Source organism: Heloderma suspectum, chromosome 4, assembly GCF_057233095.1.
Source record: "Heloderma suspectum isolate Gila_16-S chromosome 4, 16-S_ref, whole genome shotgun sequence".
NCBI lineage: Eukaryota > Metazoa > Chordata > Lepidosauria > Squamata > Helodermatidae > Heloderma > Heloderma suspectum.
In genome coordinates this window covers 240857494-240879349 of record NC_139461.1, presented here as the reverse complement: position 1 = coordinate 240879349, position 21856 = coordinate 240857494, and the positions used below count along the sequence as shown (strand labels likewise).

The 21856-nt window shown below is 43.9% G+C and overlaps 2 protein-coding genes across 3 annotated transcripts in view; both read right to left on the bottom strand.

Annotated features, from left to right (window-relative positions):
- LOC146348361 (inositol 1,4,5-triphosphate receptor associated 2-like) overlaps window positions 1–3776 on the bottom strand; it is a 31314-nt gene extending 27538 nt beyond the window's left edge. The window contains exons 1-3 of the mRNA XM_084852920.1: window positions 3513–3776; window positions 2182–2286; window positions 642–731 (exon numbers count right to left, since the gene is read on the bottom strand). The gene's annotated coding sequence lies outside the window, so the exon portion shown is untranslated. The remainder of the gene's footprint in view (window positions 1–641; window positions 732–2181; window positions 2287–3512) is intronic.
- Window positions 3777–11063: 7287 nt separating this feature from the next.
- Window positions 11064–21430, bottom strand: LOC146348360 (large ribosomal subunit protein uL1). Of its 2 annotated transcripts, none has more exons than XM_084852907.1 (6): window positions 21399–21430; window positions 19084–19158; window positions 18094–18174; window positions 17535–17683; window positions 12292–12464; window positions 11064–11263 (listed from the first exon to the last, which is right to left on the bottom strand). In XM_084852907.1, the coding sequence occupies exons 1-6, from the start codon at window positions 21401–21403 to the stop codon at window positions 11093–11095; spliced, it is 654 nt and encodes a 217-aa protein (XP_084709033.1). In that variant the 5' UTR covers window positions 21404–21430; the 3' UTR covers window positions 11064–11092. The 2 variants fall into 2 exon arrangements, with proteins under 2 accessions (XP_084709033.1, XP_084709034.1); XM_084852908.1 differs by having other exon boundaries at window positions 19084–19155.
- Window positions 21431–21856: the final 426 nt, after the last annotated feature.

Genomic DNA, 21856 nt, shown 5'->3' with positions numbered 1-21856 from the left:
GCAAGTGTGCTGCCTCTTGCACACTCCTCGCTTCCACTTCCCGAAATAACCCAGGAATGACTCATTCTTGGGTTGTTACCATTATGTCCAAACCCAGAAACTCTGGGTTGTTTAGGGGTTAAACTTGAGTTAACCCAACAACAAACTATGGGTTAACTCTGAATTGTTTAACCCTAAACAACCCAGAGTTTCCAGGTTTGGATGTAACACTAACAAACCAGGAACGGGCATTCCTGGGTTGTTCAGGAAAGTGAAGTGGGTGGGAACCATGGGTTGTTTGATTGTGCAGACTGGGTCAATATGATAAAATGATCAAATAAACAATAAAGAAAACAATGAAGAAAAATAACAAACAATAAAACCAAAAAGGAAAGCAGCATAAAATTAAAAAACCCAGCCAGTTTAGCAACAGATAAAACAATATGAAGTAGAACAATATAAGATGGCAGGTGAAGAATAACACAAATTTACAATACATAGGAAGGGTTAGGCAAATAAAAAAGTCTTTACTTGCTGGTGCCTAAACCTTAGCATTGTGCTGGTGCCTAAACATTAGCATATGTAGACCTCTCTGGGGAGGGCGTTCTATAAATGAGGCAACCACCAAAAAGGACTCTCTGTCAAGTCATCACTCTTCTCACCTCTGAAGATGGGAGCACCTGGAGAAGGACCTCAGATGAAGATCCAGGCAAGCTCATATGCAAGTCCTCCAGGTACCCTAGCCCCAAGCCCTAAAGAGATTTAAAGGTTACAATCAGCACTTTGAATTGTGCCCAGAAGCATAGTAAGACAGTTGAGTTCTTTCAGTACTGGTGAGATGTGTTCACTGTAGCCAGTACCAGTCAATAGCCTAGCTACCCCTTTCTGTACTAATTGAATTTTCTGAGCAGTGCCCAACGGCGGCCCTACATGCAACTCATTGTAGTAGTCTAATGTGGATCTACAATTGTGTGTGTATATGTGGAAAATTAGATAAGTGTCTTCATTATCTGTGATGGTGTGATGGCATACACATGCAACATATACAATTTCCTAAACAGAAGTGATATCACTGTAGGAAATTTACTGTGTGCGAAGTGGTCTTGTGAAAGGTCCCTCCTCCCAGCTCTTCTGAGTGTTCTGCAGCTTATACTTGTGGGAAAGGAGCTAACAGGTACACCAGGGCCAGAAATCTACCACCAGACTTTGTTAGCATGATTTTCTTCCCTCACCCCACTGAAACTGGTTTTGCTGGTCTGCTACCCCAGAAATTGTTCTGTTAAAAGTTGTTGTTTTATTCTTTCATGTCATAGGCAAGCAGCATATGTGCAGTTGTGCAAGTCCCAGCCATTCAAAACCCATTTCAAAACCCTACAATTTATTTATTTATTTTGATTATCACGATCATTTTTTATATACCACCTTTCCACAAATATCACCAAAACAGTGTACAACATTTCAAATAAAAATGATAACACATAAAAATAACAAAACTATATTAAAACAACTACTCATAATGTCTCTTAATGGCCACATTAAAGAGCTGTGTCTTAATTCCTTTCTGAAAAGCCGAGGGAGCTCTGAAATGAGTTCAGTTGGGTCCAAGTAGTTAAATATGAACGGATTACCCACACTGATGTCCAGATGTATTCAGTGTAAACACTAGAGACTGGCAGCTGGCTAATCAAATTCAATTCAGCACTGACCCAGGGAGTGTAGACAAGTTTTCAGGGCCGGCACAAACAAAACTGCCATCACATGGAAGCCATTTTAAATTGCTCACCAGGATATCTGCTTGTACGTGGCAAGTTATTACTGTGCAGCAGCTTCTACGAAAATCTGCAAAGCTGGCTTGTAAGGGAAGATTTGTTTCTTAAAAGAAGGATATTCTCATTCCACATTTACCATATGCTGCATAGTTTCATACTTAATTAAGTATGAGGCATAATAGAGGCAAACAGCATCTTAATTCGCTCCCTACCCCGAACAATACAGTGAAGTGAATGTGCATTCAAACACAGACTTTCCCCAATATGTATTAATATGTCCAGAAAACCAATGAGAAACAGTGCTGGGGTAGAGGTGGAGCTGGGTTAAATAAAATCCTCTCTTAGCCATATATCTATTCACAGGAGTAGCCACATAAGAGCAATTATACACTGCAAAAAAACCATCATATAAACACACTCACAAAATACATACCTCCGTGTTTCATGAAAGGTTTTCACTTATTTCGTTGAAACAGTCTCCAGGGTCACTTCAAATATTGTTTGCTCTTTATGAGGCACTGTCATACTACAAGAAATCCTGTCAATGTAGAGAGGAGAGCACAAAGCACCATGACCGGCTACTGCCTCAGCTCACCTTGAGGCCAGGCTTCCTGGGATCCAAGATAGCATTAAAGAAGTAGTTGTCCAAGAAGCAAGAGAGGGAGGAGGCTACAGAGGAGATTTCATAGCTGGTTCACCACCGCTGCCATGCCCAGTGGGACATTCTTCTAAGGGCACCTGTTTATGACTTCTTTTTTCTCACACCCTGTTTATCGTCACTGTAATACACAGGCGCTGTAATACACAGACCCTCTCCTAAGGCTATCCCATGGAAAGCAACTGTAATCCAGGCCAAGGGCATAGAGCTAAGACAGAAGCAGCAAGCAGGAAACGATTGGTTATCCCTTTCCCATCTAAGGATCCTTAGCCATATCAGGCCCACAAGTGTTAAGCTTCAAAATCCAGGGAAGGGAAGAATAAGAATAAAGTCAGATATTTGTTATTTCCACCATCAGGTTATTCTTTATAGATTATTCTCATAGCAAATATTTTCCTGTACCCAAGTAAACCTGTTAAACATGTGCTCAGGTTTGGAAAAGTTGGCTTTTCTTTCCTTTTAGACTACAGAACACGGGCTGCGTTCATGTGGTTATTCCCCATGAGTTAACTGGCAAAAAAGACATTTTGTGCAAAAGGACGGCATTTGACCACATGATTCCACTTTTGCAAAATCACATGACTTCAGAAGAGTCAGGAACGGAGGTTTATTACTGAAAATATTTTGTTGCATGGCTCCCAGAGTGATGTACAACTCATATAAAGCCACACTGTATAGGATAACCACTACCTACATTCACACATTCTCTCTCTCTCTCCCCCCCAGCCCCAGTTAAACAGAGCATACAAAAAGCTGGAAGAAAGCAAAACATAAGAACTGTATAACATATATCTGAGATGTAGTCTTTTGCTTCAGACAAAAGTTATCCTTGGACGTTTTCTCCTCTTACTCCAAAACTCGACTCCATCATTCTTCTTGTTTAGAAATCCCCCTTCTCCCACATGACTCATCAGAGACTTGCTCACCTGGCTGCTTAGATAATATTTAGGACCGCTGATGGTCTTCAAGAGAATTTCTCTTTGAAGCGGCATCAGGCCCTCGGAGAATTATATTTGTTTTCTACCCTTCTGAATCTCATTTCAAAACTCACCCTTTGTGCTTCACTTTCCCCGCCCGTGTATCAGATAGAAGGCTAAACAACCTACCTGGATAGGGATGTGAAGGTGGTCAAGTGCTGAAATGCAAAAGCCCAAGTGTGAGCACGGACAGAGGCCCCTCTGAGAGGGCTCCCCTTTCCCTATTTTGATGAAGGCAGCAAAAGAGCCCAAGCTGGACAGAGGCAGGGGCACTGGCTTGTTCTCTTCCCCAAAGCACAGCCACCAGTACATGAAGACCAGATGTAGCACTGCTCCTCCTGCTGCCGCCTTGAAAGCACTTTCCTCTCACCAAGCTTGCTATCTTTGGAATGCACTTTTGCTGCTGCCGGAGAAGCCCCTTGTTTATAAGCCAGATGCCTGCCGTCTTGTAAACACTGCGCGCTTGTCATGGTTTCGGCTCTTTCAAGCCATATGTTAGTGAAGCTTAAACCCGGACAAGAAGACTTTTCTCAATTCCATCATCTCATCTTGTGAAGAGAGAGCCATACTGCAGCCAGGAGAGTAAGAGATTACTTTGCAAAGGCTGGGAATACTGAGCTACCTGGGAGGGCCCAGAAGGAAGGCTGCTGTTGCCTCCAGAAAACAGATGGTTTCAGAAATAACATCAGGATCATTCAAGCCATTTAAACAGAAGCTCTCTCTGTAGTAACCCCAAACAGAACATGTGTAACAATTCCCTTAGGAGAGCTGCCTTAGTCTATTGCAGCAAAAACAGCAAGGAGTCTAGTGGCACCTTAAAGACGAAGGATTTTTTTTTGGTGTGAGCTTTCATGCACTTGATCAGATGCATGTGAACATGTGCTAAGCAGAACTCAATGTTTAGGTGACTGATCAGTTTTAAAAAATTGATCAACTAAAGACCAATTAACTAGGCTGTGTGTGCATTTATATCTATCTATCTGTCTATCTACACACACTGTAGAACTTACAAAGACTAAGAGTGGCAAGTGCCCTCTTAGAAGAGACATCATCTCCCCCTCCCCCACCCGCCACGCATTTCCTCATTTTCTCCATCTCATTCACACACACAGGAATGCTTCTTCTAAATTTGTGCAAAAGTGGGAGAGCATCCAAAATAGACCCATGAATAAAAGAGAAATGTGATGTCTCAGGATGCTGAAACAAAGATTTTATTTGTTAAGGTCATAGATTATATGCTTAATCTAAAATGAAAGAATGTTCCCTCCCCCTCAGAAGTATTTTTTTCATTTATATGCAAATGTATGCTGACATCATACAGCCTTCCCCAACTTGGTGCCCTCCAGATGTGTTGGAATACTATTCCCATCACCACAGGCCATGCTAGATGGAGACAGTGGGAGTTGCAGTCAATGTATCTAGAGGATCCCAAGTTAGAGAGGCTGAATTAAACTATTAATGGACTAAAACTTGAGCACTGTAACCCCCTTTCTGTTGGGAATCCACAGTCAGCTCCCATACAATGTATGTAGCATTCAGTTTGAGCCCTAGTGGCATTTCACTGTTGTCACAGGCAGCAAAATGACAACGGGCAGGCCTGCTTTCTGACCTATTTTTCCACAGCCATAATATAGCTACTCTCTTCAACAAAATTTTCCCCCCACCGCCACCTTCAATCCTTCCTCAAAGCAGCTTTGTTCCTTTTGATCAGATTTAAGCTGCAGTGATGTCTCTCTTCGCCTAAGGATAAGTAGTTCTCACTGGCTGGAAAGGAGTTTCACGGGCTCCTTGATGTCATATGTTCAAGGCAATATCAAATCAAGATGCAAAGGTGCAGCTCTTCAAAACGGCTCTTCAGGTGCTTCCAGTCGAACCTTTTATCCTGCAGTTGCTCTGCCTCAGACACAGAATCTTACTGGGGGTCCAGGTGTCTTCATCTTCAACTTGTAACCATCCCATGTTTTCCCACCACTTCTTCCATTTTTCTTATCAGAAAAAAATCCCATGAAGTAGGAAAAGATGAAATAGCCACTCATTGCCTTTTGATTAATAGCGCTAGGAGCTCTCTGTCTGGAAGCACCTTTGGCCCTGGGGAAGAGGGATCCTGGAGCCAATTCAGCAAATGGGACTGGTGGGCCCCCTTTTCCAGTGTCCTGAAACTATTTCACTCCCATTTATGGTGAAGCGTTTAAGCCCAAAATTGTGCACGTTGAGTCAAAGATATGAAACTTGACACATTTGTACATTACCCCATACTAGACATTTTTCATATGGATCCCAGCAAGCAATGCTTCATGCGCCCCCACCCACATCCACCCCAGGAGAGTAACAAATGTGTACTTTGGTTTGTCCAGTTAAACCTAACATTGTGCCCTTTGGGTTAAACTATGAAATGCAGACATTATTTGGGGACCTTACCATCACTGTTGAGAACATTTCTCTTGATGTGTTGTTTTTTTTTAAATAAGCAAATAGTTATACTTGGAGTTGACCTATTGAAACCAATGGGACTTAAGTTAGTCATTACTAAGTTAACTCCCATCGATTTCACTGAATCTGCTCTAAGTATGACAAAGCCTGTATCCAAATCAAGAAGACCATTTTAAAAATTCCTCTCTGTTGTGCCCAGTGGCCTAAACAACCCTAAAACAAGCCATGGGTATTTGAGGGTTGTCTAACCCACAAACAACCCCTGCTGCCTGGGTTAGCACAAGACGACAAGCCACGGCAGCCATGCAAAAATGGCGCCCGGCACAACATGGCAGTCTCCGTGGGTATACTAAGCCGCAGTGGGCTGTTGTGTCGCACGAACCAGATCACAGTTTAGAAGATGTAGCATTTATTTTAGTGTTCCTTCCTTACATATAGCCACATGCAGACTGGCCCTTGCCTTGCCGCTCTAGTACAAACCCTGGGGTGGACTATTTGCGCTTAGCCCAAGATATTCAGAAATCCTGGCCTGGGTGAAGGAATAGATATACCACAAACACTGCACACCCTTTTGTGAAAGTCCCTACCCTGCTGTATTTCAAAGTGCATATTTAGCAGTAAGTATATAATTGAAGTATTTTTTTCAGCCTTAATGAAACTGAAAATTAAATGAAACAGGGAAGATAAAATTGAACTTTATCATAACCCAAAATAGTATTGATCCAAAATACAATCAAGAACATGGGCAACCATATATTTTTGTTCTGATACCAAAAATCCAAAAGTGGCCACTTTCTGGTTAACTTCTCGGTTGTTACATGAAAAGGGAAAATTTAATTTCTGCAAAGGAGGCAGACATTTCAGCTCCTTCAGCAGTTCAGGGCGGAATCTATTCCTTACATTCTCAGAACCCACAAAAAAATGTTCTAAGTCTTCCATTTCCCATTCCACACTGTCCCCCTGACAGTATGAAATGTTGCGTCTAACTAAAATGGCAGATGATATTAACTGAAATCTCAAGGTTGCATAAAAGGGGTGGGCTATTTGTACGCTAAAGTATCTGGAGTAACTCCCATGAAGTTACTCCAGTAACTCCCATAAAGTAACTCCCATGATCCCTCAGCATAGGCTATGCTGGTTCGGGCTTATGGAAGCTGTATTTACTAATTTATTATTTATGCTTTAATAATACTTGTATACTAGTGGATAAAATAAAATATCTAAGGGTGCAAACCTATCGGGTTGCCACCCACTAGAAAGAAGCCTCCAATCTTGCAGGCTTCTGAGATTCCTGTGCCCCACCAGGCTGCTGCCAGTAGGATGGGAGAAGCAATGAAGGCAATTTTTGCCTCTGTCCTTTTTGCTTTTTCCTCTAGATGGGCCTCTGAGCCTGTCTAGAGGTGCGCTGCTGGGGGTGGGACTGGAGAGGCCATAGGATTCTGGGGATCCCAGCTTCTCTGCTTCCCTCTCCAACAGAACACCCTGCTTGTGACCTCTATGAGGCTATCCAAGGTCACTTTTGGTGCAGTTTTTTCCATGTTGGCTGCAAGTAGCGGGGCAGGAGGAAAGAATTGGATTTTGACTCCCACACACACAAGTCATAGCAGTGTCTGTGGCATTGGGCAGGGGGGGAAGTCCTAAAAATCCTATATCCCTGGGATGCTCTCCAGGGGCCAACAGGATCATGCCCTAAGTTGTAGGCCAAAACGTCTGGAGGGCCACAGGTTGCCCAGGTACAAGCTTTCCTCATAGGTAACATGCTTAAGGAGATCCAATGATACTTAAATCATGTTGTACTCAGGAGCAATCCTAACCATAGATGATAAATGGCAGCATACCAATTTCCTTCAGCTCTTGAAATCTAATTTGGCAATGGAGCTCTTGGCTCCATAGAAATAATTTATTGGGAGCATTTATCAATGATTCAACTGAACTGTTCTCTGATGCCAAGTATCAAACTTGGCCATATTAGATTGCATTTTCTAGGATGGACAAAGTTTGATATATAGACACTAAAAATGTACAATGGGGCTCATATTTCTATCTGTAAATACCAGTTTTCTTTTCTAAGAAAAGTTGAAGATGTACATTTAGAGGAACCTAATCTTGTTCACAATATTTTATGCTGGAAAGTTAAGCTCCCTTGTGCCGTAACACCCCAACATCTCTATGCTATATAAAACATAAATATATTGTTTGGACTCAATGATTTTTAGAACTGGTAGGACCTGCATCCTTCAGAATTCCAGGACTCTGGTTGAGGTCTACGCAACTTAATTTTGCAGTGCTGTTGCATTTTTTTAAATGATCCAGAGAATAATTACTCCCAAGCATTGATACTTCACCTTTTCCATGGCTATATGACCACATGTTGTGTAGACTTTGCAACTCAAAAGCACCATTTTAGGTGGCAATCCTATGCACACTTGACAGTAAGCCCCATTGAATACAATGGGACTTACTTTTGAGCACATAGAATTACACTGTTAGTTTTATCACAGATGCTGTTGAAGCTTCGAGTTTTTTTTAACTAAATAAACCCAAGAGTGATAGCAGCCACTCTAAAGCAGGGGAAGGCCGAAGGTAGATCAGGTGCTTGTGTACAAAGATGGCTTGTGTTACAAAGAAACACTAGCCTCTCGTGAAGAAACAGCAAAGACCCGTCCATATACTGGAGCATGGCTCAACAACAGGGCAGAACAGCCTTCACCAATCTGGGGTAGTATGTTCCGTTCCTATACCCCTTTCTCAGCTGGTAGCTTATATAGGCTCTTCCTGCCTGGCAGCAGTGCAGTGGGTTTGATGAGCAACCAGCATGAAAAGGTACTAGTGTTTGCAATAATGATGACATAGAGGTTCAAGGAACTGGCTTACACGGGACATCCAAGGCTTCCAGCCGGTTTCCCCAGCTCCGTATCTGAACTACAGATGTCATTTTCCCAACCTAGTCTTGAATCAGCACCGGAAATTCACAGTCCTTACAACAGAAAGCAAATTTATGAAAGGAAACCCTCATATTTAGGTAACTGCTGGCTACTGGAGACCCAGAGCCTAGATCCAGTTGTGCAGCCCTCTTCACTTGTGAAGAAGTGAGTACAACAGAAGATAAAATAATCAAGGTACTGATATGGGTAAATAGGAATCTATACATGTTTAAATACTTATACGATGTGAGGTGGAGACATTTACCAGATCACACACACAAAAAGATTGCCATAGCTAAGGAAGCTAGTTGCCCTCAAAACCTCAACAAGCTTGATGAGTTTCAACACTGGTAGGTGGCAGTCTCCAGTAGTACATCCCACTTCTTGAAAGTTCCCCTGCTCTGCCCCACCCCACCATACCATCAGCTTTAAGCCCTTCCTCAACTGAACCAGAATTCTCTGCATCTAGTGGTAGGTACATACCCCACTTGGGTTTTTTTTCTAGTTGAATTGTCCTTTGTACAATCATAGGAACATAAGAAGCTGCCTTATCTTGACTGGGCTTGTATGACACAACAACCCATCATGGGCAGCCGGCCATGGTTGATTGTCATGACATCTGAACCTGGAGCACTGTCTGCAGATTGGTTTATTTTTCAGAAAAAAGCCATCCTAAGAATCCATGGCTTATTGTAGGTTTACTTTCACTCATGATGCGTTGCCATGTTGTCTGATCCTGGGAGACCAATTTCATCATGGGTTGTGGCAATTGGCTGGAGCTGCTCTGCAAGAGTGGCAAAAAAGCCCATGTCGCTTCCTTTTCATGATCTTGTCAGTAACTGTCCTTACAAAGTGCTGAAACGGCACTTTGGAAGGTCTGTCGCTTGTTCCCCAGCATCTTTTTCCTTTGGTGCCTCAAAAATGCACTTGGGGCCATATTTATTTATTTATTTAGTCAGTCTTTCACAAGTGTGCTCTTACGACTATCCGATATGTACAGTCCTGCCTGGTAAATTTTCCTGTCTGTTTCAGCTGTCAAGGGGAGCAACAAAAGGGAGTAGGTAACATACAAGGAAAGTGACAATACAAGGTTGAATGTTGGCTAATTTGCATGCAGTTCCAAAGGACTGGGGGAAAATACTAAGAGGAAGCAGGGACCTAGTAGTGCATTTTGGAAGCACTGAAAATGGTGTGTGTGCGCGCATGCAAAGGAGAAAGTGCATCAAAAGGGCAATGTGACCCTTTCATTTTTAAGTGTCGGACTGTCGCTTCTCAGTGTCCCCCACCTTTTCAACACTTCCTGAGTCCCCAGCTACTCTGGAAAGGGGAGATATTAATTCCTCCCAGCTTTTCACGGCTCCTGTTTAGAGCACTTATTGCTGTGGTCCCCTGACAGTTCTAAAAAAACAACAAAAGGCTGAGAAGGCAGCTGCATGGGACAGAGTGAATGGGGCCCCATGGGTGTGTGTGTGTGTGTGTGCGCGCGCGCATGCGTGCGTATATATGTGTGTATAAGTACTGCTGCGGCCCCATTTGCTCTGTCCCATTCTGTCATCCTCTTAAGGTTTGCTTTAAATGTCAGGGAAATTTATGCATTTAGGGGGAATGGGAAGTAAATGGAAGGGAAATGCATGCAAATTTAAGGGCTGGGAAGTTAATGGAGGAGAATTTGTGCACAGAGTTTAAAAAAAACAACCCATAGCAAGTCTCATTGTAGAATGAATCTTCGTACCTTCAGTTCTTGGCTCTGGAAGGGACCAAGCTGGTCTTTTCAAGCTTTGTGGGTACTCCCTTCTTAACCTGACACTGACTACATTCATATGAACGATAAACCAAAATACTGGACAATCCTGGCTTAACATGGATGAGCTACTGCACACAGCCCATTCACTACCATGTTGCACTTCCCCACTAGTGCAACCAATAAATACATGAGGAATAGTTTGTTTAGCATATTGTCTAAGCCAGGCTTCTGGCTTGTTGCTCCAAAACAAGCCAGGAGTCGCAAACCAAGAACAAATCCTAGTTTGTGACTCTGGCTTGGTCAAAGGAGCAATAAGCCATGATCCCCGGTTCCAAGGATGTGCAATACAAATCCTTCCTGGTTCGTTTAGCAGTCATGGCAGTGGGGAGGAGCAAAGCAGGAGCAAATGAGCTGCATGCACCAGCACATAACTCGTTCACAATATGCCAAGAACCTCTGGAATCCTGGCATATTGCTCCATCCAAATGCAGCCACTTTGTCATGTAGAGGGATCTCGGCTTAAGAGAAAGAGACAACTATTCCAGGTACTAGGATTTATAACATCAAAAGCCACACACTGAGTAAGTTAGTCAAAACAAATTATATTGTCATTAGTACAGGCGCTGGGGTTTCCCCATGGTGCTCTTGATGTACAAGGCCCGCACGTTTTGCCAGTTTTTCTTCAGCAAAGATACCAGGAAGTTGATGGCCAGATGAATGTTGTAGACCAACTCATCTTCAGTCATCTTCACGTGGCCAACAGCCACAGCCAGACAGAGCACCTGGGAGAACAGGAAAATAATCATTCATTCAGTAGAAGTGGACAGGTATCTAGAGAAACAAGGGAGAAAACATGTCAAACTGGATGAAAAACCATGACAAGCCACTCCAATTGTTATCCCAAATGCTGTCTTAGTGGCACGAGTTCTGGAAAACTGACAAGCGATGCATGTGGACATCAACACCTCACTGAGCAGAACATTAAAAACAAGGGTAAGCCTGGTATTTACCAGGCTAAATAACTGTTTTTACGTCCCTGTTTTATTACATTGCAAATTGCAGTGACTCAAACAGGTTGAAATGCAAGAACAATTACTGGACAGTAAGTACTACTGAACACAGTGGGACTTCTGAGTGTGCAGGATTGCACTGACAGTTACATTTTAGGTGTGGAGAGGTCATATACTGAAGAAAGCTATTCCTCATTTACATGAATGCTGTTAATCCATTTAATTTAGGCTAAGTACTCAGGCATTCTATTTTCATTTTGCACATTTTTGCTAGACTACAGTATTTCTCTTCTGGTTAATTTTGGACCTGATTTAGCAGGGTTTTTGAGTAAACTGCCACTGAATTGGGAAGATAATATATTTGAAAGAACGGGGAAGAGGATACCAGCTGTCTGCTTACAACTATTTGTAACAATGTCTGTTTGTGGGAGTCAAGGCAGCAAAAAACCTGTTCTTTTAATGTAAAACCGAATACATAAGAGTAATTGGTCACAGCGACACAATAAAGCTGTACAAAATTAAAAGACCTGAATGGATTTTGGATTACCTTTTTGCCCTCTGTCTGCACCCCTCTGCTCAACTGATTTATTTTGTAAGTGAGAAAGCTACACTAATTCTCCCAACCAAAGGACCCAACTCATTCAACACAACTAAAGACCCTCCCCTAGTTCACCCTTCAACAAGCCAGCTTTGTCATCTGTGGACAGGCTTAACAAAGATTTAAGAGAATACTTGCAATCAATACTTGCAGAAATTTAAGCAAAATTTACTACCAACCGCTGTAGACTTTAAAAAGTTACCTTTTTCATTTGAAACTTGATTGTGGATTTGACCTCATCAACCTTGGCCACCATGTTCTCATTGTGAGTAAGGAGAGAAGGGAACTTGCCAGCCTTATTCAGTCCTGGGCCCAGGATTCGAGGAATCTGCTTGATCAGGGACTCGGAGGCCAGGAAAGCATCATACTTCTTGGCTGTGAAATAGAGAGAAATGTTAATACATGGCACTGAGACCATTTACGATGCACCTCAAAAATGTAAATATAGAATGCAAGTATCTTCAAAATTCACCAATTCATACATACCCAGGAGTTTTAGGGAAATTCAAATCTGAGATCATAACCTGTGCTCAAGGAAAATGGGGGCTAACCTATCCATATTTTACGGCATCCTCTATTAGGACATCAGTTTGGATCCGATCATTTTCAGTTAGCTTCCAGCTATATGATTCTAAGTTTAGCTTTCAGACCATAAATCCAAAGGACTGGGTAGTGAGTTATGTATGTAGAGCCTGGGATCCATGATCACTCTCACCACTCTTAGATAAAGGTAAAAGGTAAAGGTGTCCCCAACCAGTCATGTCCGACTCTAGGGTGCGGTGCTCATCCCCGTTTCTAAGCCGAAGAGCCAGCGCTGTCCGAAGACGCTTCCGTGGTCATGTGGCCGGCATGACTGAACACCGAGGTGCACGGAACGCTGTTACCTTTCCCACCGAGGTGGTACCTATTTATCTACTTGCAATTTCTTGCTTTCGAACTGCTAGGTTGGCAGAAGCTGGGACTGAAGACGGGAGCTCACTCCGTCACGCAGCACTCAGGTCTCGAACTGCTGTCCTGCCGACCTTCCAATCTGCAGTTCAGCGTCTTAACCACTAAGCCACCGCAGCCCCTTTTACTCTTAGATAAGCTGCTCCCAAATTCAGATTCAAAAGTTGTCTCCAACACAGTGATCCAGTCTGCGCATTATGGCAGCAAATCATGGGTTAATTAATTAACCCAAGATCTGTCATGGTGTGTTCCGCAGCTGTTTTGAATATTTAACTCCTGATTGGGGGTTGAATATTCAAAGAGGCTGCAGAATGCACCCAGCAAATCATAGGTTAATTAACCCCACAATTTGCTGCTGTTATGTGCAAACAGCCCAATACACATAAGCCCAAACGGGCTCTCCAGAATATGTAGAACCTTCAGTTTGAGCTGGGGAGACAACAGGCCTCAGTACGCAGTGTGCTACATTCTGAAACCAATGCAAAATTACCTGGGGAAGAAAAGTTTACACAAGCAGAGCAGCCAAGATAAATGAACCCAGAAAATTGGGAAAGGTGGAAGTGTTTGGGATGGATTCATGAAGCTTTATGCAGGCTAGAGGCCACTTGGGCCACGACAGAGGGAGATGCCAATTATATGAATTTTACCTATACTTCAGGCAAGGTTTTTGGATAATATTCTTTTCTTTTTATCTGTTCATTTAAATTTATTATTATATTTTATTATATTTTTGTGTGTGTATGCATGTGTAGCTACACAGACAGGTATATCAACACCATAATTTACAGCATATATGGTTTCTGCAGCAAGAATTATATATGGCAAGAGCTGGAAATTTCAAACAATATCTTCCGTTATAATGTTGTATTGATTTTAATGTTTTATTTAAATGTTTTACCAATTATTATGTATTTTAATGTATTTAATTTTCTTGTAAACCAGTATTTTTAAATATGGCAAGTGGTCTGTAAATCTAATAAATAAATACAAAGAAAAATGGGTAGATAAAATGTGGGATTTTGCTCTCATGGCTACATGGACACATTGGCAGTGTTCACACAAAACAATAAGCCAGAATTCTGGAGAATCCTGGCTTGCTGTTCCTGAGCAAGGGTGCTGGCGCACACTGCAAGACAGCTCCTGCTTGGCTCTACCTACCAGCAGGAGTGAACTCACCAGGAGGAAAAAACTTAGCGTGACATCTGAATCACACTCTGGCTTCTCACTGAATCCAACCCCTGGCTTCAGACTCTGGCTTGTTCGGGGAGTGACAAACCAAGAGTCCCAATCTGAATGCAATGCTAAGCATTTTCCTCCTGGCAGTGACGCCACTCCCGCTGGTGGGAGCAATCGCACAGCGTCCACCAGTACCTTTGCTTGTGGATGATTGACACCCTCAAATCTGGGTTCCTAATCCACCCGTCATGGCCCCCCGGAAGGCCACACCCTCTTTCCCCTAACCACCAATTGTTGGGTAGTTTCTCAGCTTTTGTGCAGTTCCCCCCCTCCATTCTAAAAGGTTGAAATGCCCTTCCTACAGTTTAGTTAATAACAATAAGGGCTTTAAGCCACTATATGCTGGCATATTTGCCCCTTTTTATTTATTACATTTCTATACTGCCCAATAGCTGAAGCCCTCTGGGCAGTTCACTACAATTGAAACCACAACATGCAGCATAAAATACAATGTAAAATTTAAACTATAGTATAAAAGTATAAAATCCCCTTCATGGATCACTGCCTTGTTGTGGTGAAGGGGCTTGCATAACTCAGTGAAGCCATAAGCTATGCCGTGCAGGGCCACCCAAGACGGACAGGTCATGGCAGAGAGTTCTGACAAAATGTGGTCCACTGGAGAAGGAAATGGCAACCCACTCCAGTATTCTTGCCAAGAAAACCCCATGGAACGTATCACAAGGCTAAAAGAGATGACGCCGGAAGATGAGCCCCTCAGGTCGGATGGTGTCCAATATACTACTGGGGAAGAGCAGAGAGAATTTCCAAGTACCGCCAGAAAGAGTGAAGCAGCTGGGCCAAAGAAAAAAGGACACTCAGCTGTGGATGTGTCTGGTGGTGAAAAGAAAGTCCGATGCTGTAAAGAACAATATTGTTTAGGAACCTGGAATGTAAGATCAATGAATCAAGGTAAGCTGCAGGTGGTCAAACATGAGATGGCAAGATTGAACGTCGACATCTTGGGAATCAGTGAACTAAAATGGACAAGCATGGGCGAATTTAATTCAGGTGACCGTTATATCGACTACTGTGGGCAAGAATCCCTTAGAAGAAATGGAGTAGCACTCATAGTCAACAAAAGGGTGGGAAAAGCAATACTGGGGTACAATCTCAAAAACGATAGAATGATCTCAGTACGAATCCAAGGCAAACCATTCAACATCACAGTAATTCAAGTCTATGCCCCAACCACTGATGCTGAAGTAGCTGAGGTTGAAAAGATCTTAATGTCCCTGATAGCCATGATAGTGCGGTCACTGAACTTGAGCAGGACATCCTCGAGAGTGAAGTCAAGTGGGCCTTAGGAAGCATTACTAACAACAAAGCTAGTGGAGATGACAGTATTCCAGTTGAGCTATTTAAGATCCTAAAAGATGATGCTGTTAAAAGTGCTGCACTCAATATGCCAACAGATTTGGAACACCCAACAGTGGCCACAAGACTGGAAAAGGTCAGTTTACCTTCCAATTCCAAAGAAGGGCAATGCCAAAAAGTGTTCAAACTACCGCACAATTGCGCTCATTTCACATGCCAGCAAGGTGATGCTCAAAATCCTACAAGCTAGGCTTCAGCAGTATGTGAACCGAGAACTACCGGAAGTACAAGCGAGTTTTCGAAGAGGCAGAGGAACTAGAGATCAAATCGCCAACTTTCGCTGGATCATGGAGAAAGCAAGAGAATTCCAGAAAAACTCTATTTCTGCTTCATTGACTATGGTAAAGCCTTTGATTGTGTGGATCACAACAAACTGTGGCAAATTCTTAAAGTGATGGGAGTACCAGACCACCTTACCTGTCTCCTGAGAAACCTGTATGAGGGTCAAGAAGCAACAGTAAGAACCGGACATGGAACAACCGATTGGTTCCAAATTGGGAAAGGAGTACGACAAGGCTGCATATTGTCACCCTGCTTATTTAATTTATATGCAGAGTACATCATGAGAAACACCAGGTTGGATGAATCACAGGTCGGAATTAAGATGGCCGGGAGAATTATCAACAACCTCAGATACGCAGACAATACCACCCTAATGGCAGAAAGCGAAGAGGATCTAAAGAGCCTCTTGTTGAGGGTGAAAGAGGAGAGTGCAAAAGCTGGTTTGAAACTCAACATTAAAAAAACTAAGATCATGGCATCTGGCCCCATCACTTCCTGGCATATAGAAGGGGAAGAAATGGAAGCAGTGACATTTTTTATTTTCTTGGGCTCCAAGATCACCGCAGACGGTGACTGTAGCCATGAAATTAAAAGACGCTTGCTCCTTGGGAGGAAAGCTATGGCAAAGCTAGACAGCATAGTAAGAAGCAGAGACATCACCTTGCCGACGAAGGTTTGTATAATCAAAGCTATGGTTTTCCCAGTAGCAATGTATGGCTGTGAGAGCTGGACTATAAGGAAGGCTGAGCGCCGAAGAATCGATGCTTTTGAACTGTGGTGCTGGAGAAGACTCTTACGAGTCCCCTGGACTGCAAGGAGGTCAAATCAGTCCATCCTCAAGGAAATCAACCCTGACTGCTCATTGGAAGGACAGATACTGAAACTCAAATATTTTGGCCACCTAATGCGAAGAGAAAACTCCCTGGAAAAGACCCTGATGCTGGGAAAGATTGAAGGCAAAAGGAGAAGGGGACAGCAGAGGATGAGATGGCTAGATAGCATCACCGATGCAATGAATATGGACTTGAGCACGCTCCGGGAGAGAGCGCAGGACAGGAAGGCCTGGCGTGCTATGGTCCATGGGATCACGAAGAGTCGGACACGACTTAACGACTGAACAACATAAAAGTAAAGCCAAAGAAAAACCTTGAAGCAATGCAGAGATTTAAAATACAATAAAGATTTAAAACAACAGAACTGAAAGACTAAAATGCCTGGGAAAATAAAAAGGTCTTCAGCTGGTGCCGGAAAGAGCACAATGTAGGCGCCAGGCCAGCTTCTCCGGGGAGCTCGCTCCCTGCCACTTTGGCCTTTGGCCCTGCCCACCACTGGAATGCGGCATCCGAAATATTCTCCAAAATGGAATCCAGCCCTTGGCCTGACAGAGGTTCTGCATCCCTGGCCTAGTCACAATGAGGGCATGAAGTTCATGCTTGAGAAAAAGAGTTCTTTTTCCTACCCCACAGAGGCAGAGTGCCCTTTTCCCTGCCCAACATTAAGCTTCTTGCACAGGGTCAAGTTCCGGTTACTCCTACATGCAGTCCTATACACTGACACTGTATACTATCCTCAGTGCCTCAGAAGCCCCTTCCCCATTTTGCTCACCCAGCTTCTTCACGAGCTTCTTGTTCTTATTGAGTTTCTTCAGAGCCTCTATGTCCATGTGAGGCATGTCAACTGCTTTGGCCTCATCACAGTGCTGCTGGTCTCCCAGCACGCAGATTGAGAATTTGGGCCGTGGAGCAGACTTGAGCCTGAGAGAGAGGAGAAACAGCCTGTCACTGGCAGCCACTCCATATCAGACAACAGCTATAGAAAATGAGGAAAGAACGTTCAGAACCATGGCTGAAAAGCCTTACCACAGCTGGCCAGCGAGTCTTCACCCACCAGCGTCTACATCTGGCCTCTTAAAATGATCGGTGGGATCAGCAGAAGAGCCTCACCACACCTCCCCTCATGTTTTAAGACCCAGGGTAGGGGTCCGTCCAGCCACACCCACTCCGCAGTGGGGCGATCTGAACTACCCGGGCAATTCAGCATTACACCCAGCTGCCATGTGGTTTAGCAGTCAACATGCTGCATAATAGACAGCCCAAATTCAGGGCCTTGTAACAGGGAGGGGGGTGCAAGCTGAAGGCTGGGTGGAACAGGAACAGTGCCAAACCTGACAGTGCCAGAAAAACGCTTGTCCTTTTGGGGGTCATAGTTTTTCAGACTGATCTGCAACTCCACAGTCTCCAAGAACCTAGAGAGACAGAAAATTAAAAATCACGTATTTGGCTTAAAATCAAGCAGAACCCAGCAACATACAAAATTAACATAAATGGGTTTGGGACAAACTAAGCCATACACCCATACTATGGGTGTGGGCAAGATGCTTATATTGCCCTTGCTTCTGCAGCGCTGTGTCCACACGATGAAATACTAAGAATCCCACTTTTCATTAGGTGAGTCTATATAACTTTAGTCAATATTTGATTAGCCAGCCTTGGTTATTCTTGTTCCTGTATTCACCCAGAAGTACAGATACAGATAGCATTAGGATATGTTTTAGTTATGTTTTCCTTCCCAGGGGGAAAAGCAGAGATAGAGCTTCTGCATTTTTTATATCTCATCCAGGAGCATGATTATGGAATACCCAGTAACCCACTACTTCCAGAATTCTTATCTGCATTCTGCAGATAAAACAGCTCACAAATGTGCCAACTTGGATGCTGCCTTTTTGACAGTCACAGATGGATGTAGCTAAGTTACCGTCTCATCCTATTGTTATGGATACTTTTCAACTTGTGTAATCTGGGGTGCTCTGGCAGCAGCTAACCTCCACATTCCCCCTCTCTAAGGTGATCACAACACCTTCCAGACTTAAGAATTGTAGTTTTAAGACTGGAAGGAAAAGCAGACTCTAGTGAGCAGTCCTGACAACATAGCTTAACTTAACAGACTTCATAGGATTAGAGCTCACAGGAAGGCAACCTGATACCCTCCAGACGTTTTGGACAACAGCTCGCACAATCCCTCGCCATTGGCCATGCTGGCTGGGGCTGATGGGAGGGTACCAGGTTGCCAATTCCTGGATCAGGCTGTTATTCTGGCTTGAGTTCTCATGGACAAAAATATTTTTCACTAGGTGGACAGAATAAGGTGGTCTTACTTGCGTGTCTTCGTCTGACTCCCTTGAAGGACTTCCTTCACAGCTTCATACAGCGTGTCACGGGAGACTTTGCTGCTGCGGAAAAACATAATATCCACGTCAGGCACATTTATTAAGACTTTGTAAGAGGACCTGAATACACAGACAAGAATGTCTTGCATCACTTCCAGAAACACTGAAGCTTGGGTTTTGCCAAAGCTCTGGCAAGAAGAGGAGCAGCCACCAAGAATACCTCTCCCGTGTGCCCTCACCATTTTTACATGAAGCACTAAGGATTTTTTTCCCCTGGCTACCATAAAAACAGCAATGGGACAGAGAGGAGAAGGTATTTAAAACTATGATTTTCTCAACCAACATATTCAGGCTTCATATAAAGCCTTAGGATTTTTTCATACCGTTCCTCAAGAAAGAAAAAGGTACCTTCTACCTTTCGATGAAGCAACCCTATCCCACATCCATTCCTAGCCTTTCCTAGGCGAGGCTGCTGCTGGACCAGTACAAAGAGAGAGAATGCAACCTGATCTAGCACAAGGTTAAAAAAGGTAAGGAAGCGTACTACTACTACAATACACTGAGCATTCTACCAAGAAGTGAAAGTGGGTTGATGAAGAAAATGTAACCCAATATGCAGTGTTAGTGTAAATTTTGCTTCACTCCAGCACAATTGTATTTAATGATTCAAGTCCAATGTTGTAACACTTGGGACCAGCTCACATATTCTCTAGCCAAGGATTCTGTAAGTGCAATGTAGGAATGGGTCATGCACCACCCATTACATGTACAAGGTAACATGTGACACAGGCAGCACACATATACATCCATGTATTCTAAGTGTATTTTTCCCCTCCACCCCTACACTGAGGAAATATAAATTGGATATATACCTAGACCATCTGTATTGCACATTACAATGTATGCTCATGCATGTGCACACTCACCCTTTCACGCACACACTACACGTACAGGATTGGCTTTGAATCAGTTGCTAAGGCTCCAACAAAAATGACAACCACAGGTAGGCTATTTAGATATATTTGTTCAGAAATCCTCAACTTTTTGATGGATATTGGAGGACAGTAGTGTTACCGTACTCTGCTCTGGAGTACCCATACAGCAAATCCCTGTTCCGCAATACCACAGTAAGACACAACTTGAGAAGGGCTTTGTGAGTTAAAGCCTGTTAGTGCACAATCCTATGCATATTTAGACAGAAAAACGCTTACAACTCCCAGCATGCTTCAGTCAGTCATGGTGGCTGGGGAATGCTGGGCATGGTAGAGCTTTTTTTCCTATCAAAACATGCATGGGATTGTGCCCTTGGTGACCCTTTAGTGAGGGGCTCAACCTAGGCTCTTACCCTCTTACCCATTATCTCTTCAACATCATCTTCCTGTCTCATTAAGACCCTAAAAGAGAAGCCAGCCATTCCTTACCAACCTTCAGCCTCTTGCCCGTTCCAAAAACTGGAAAGGCCTGCCTTAAACTGGATATTTAAGTCAGCAAGAATAATCATGTCCTCCATGGCCAGCTATGCAAATTCTATACAGGAATCAGGTACTCTTTGTTCACCAGCAGCAAAATCTGCCTTATACACACGCGCGCGCACACACACACGATCCTTTGGCTCCCAATTAAACCATCTACAATAGGCACCCTATTGCCACCCCCCAAAGAAGCACGATCCTAACCAGGTTTACTCGAAAGTTAGCTCCACTGAGCGCAGTGGAACTTGGGACACAATCCTATGCATGCTTTGACAGAAAAAAGCCCTAAAACTCCTAGCATGCCTCAGCCAACCATGCTGGGAGCTGTACGACTTTTTTTCTGTCTAAACGTACATAGGATTGCGCCCTTAGTCCCAAATAAGCAGCTCCGGTTTGCGGGCTGAGAGGTTTATATCTTGGGTTTGAGAGAATAAGAACCCACCTTTTAAACCCTGGGACCAGGAGCGCGCTCGGGGGCTGCTAATCCTCAGCAAGTGATATTAGGCCAGTGCCCTAAAGAAAGGATCGTATGCGCTGCCTCCGACGTTAGTCTAACTTAAGGCCTATCTATTACAATGGGTCTACTTTAACCAAGATCGCCACTGGATACAGCCCGATAAGCGCAGCAGGAATTCCGGCAACCCCGCCGCGGGCACCGATCCTGCGCCTGCCCCTCTCGCACCAGGGCTCGCCCTTCTAAAGATCTGCCCCTGCAAAACATCCTCTCGTTCCCCCCTCGACGGGGCCTGCTGAGCACAGCCCCGTCGAACGCTGAAGGCACGGATTGCGACGGATTCCCGCTGAAGGCCCCGAGACAAAACGAGCACCCACCTCATCTTGCCGCCTTGCTTGATGGGAAAAGGACACGCCTCCTCCGGCTTCCGCCAGAACTAGAACAGCTGGTCTCGCGAGATGTAAGGCCGGTTTAGCCCCGTGACGTCGCCTGCCCTTGTCATTTTGAGAGGCCGCCGGAGACAGCGGCGGCGTAAGGCTGCGCAGCTTGGGGAGCGGTCGGCTTCAGAAGCGGTGGGGCCTTGTACTAGGAGAGGAATTTAGGGCAGTAATGAAAGTACTGCTGGTTATATTACAAATAGGATTTATTGCTAAGGTATCCTTTCATCTGTTTCTTAGTAACATTTTCCAGCGGGATAGCCGCGTTAGTCTGTTGCAGCAAAAACAACCCAAGAGTCTTGTGGCGCCTTAAAGAGTAACGCAGGGCGCAGTCCTGCAACTCCCAGTATGCCTCAGCTAGTTACGCTCCCTGGGGGATGCTGGGAGCTGTAGGACTT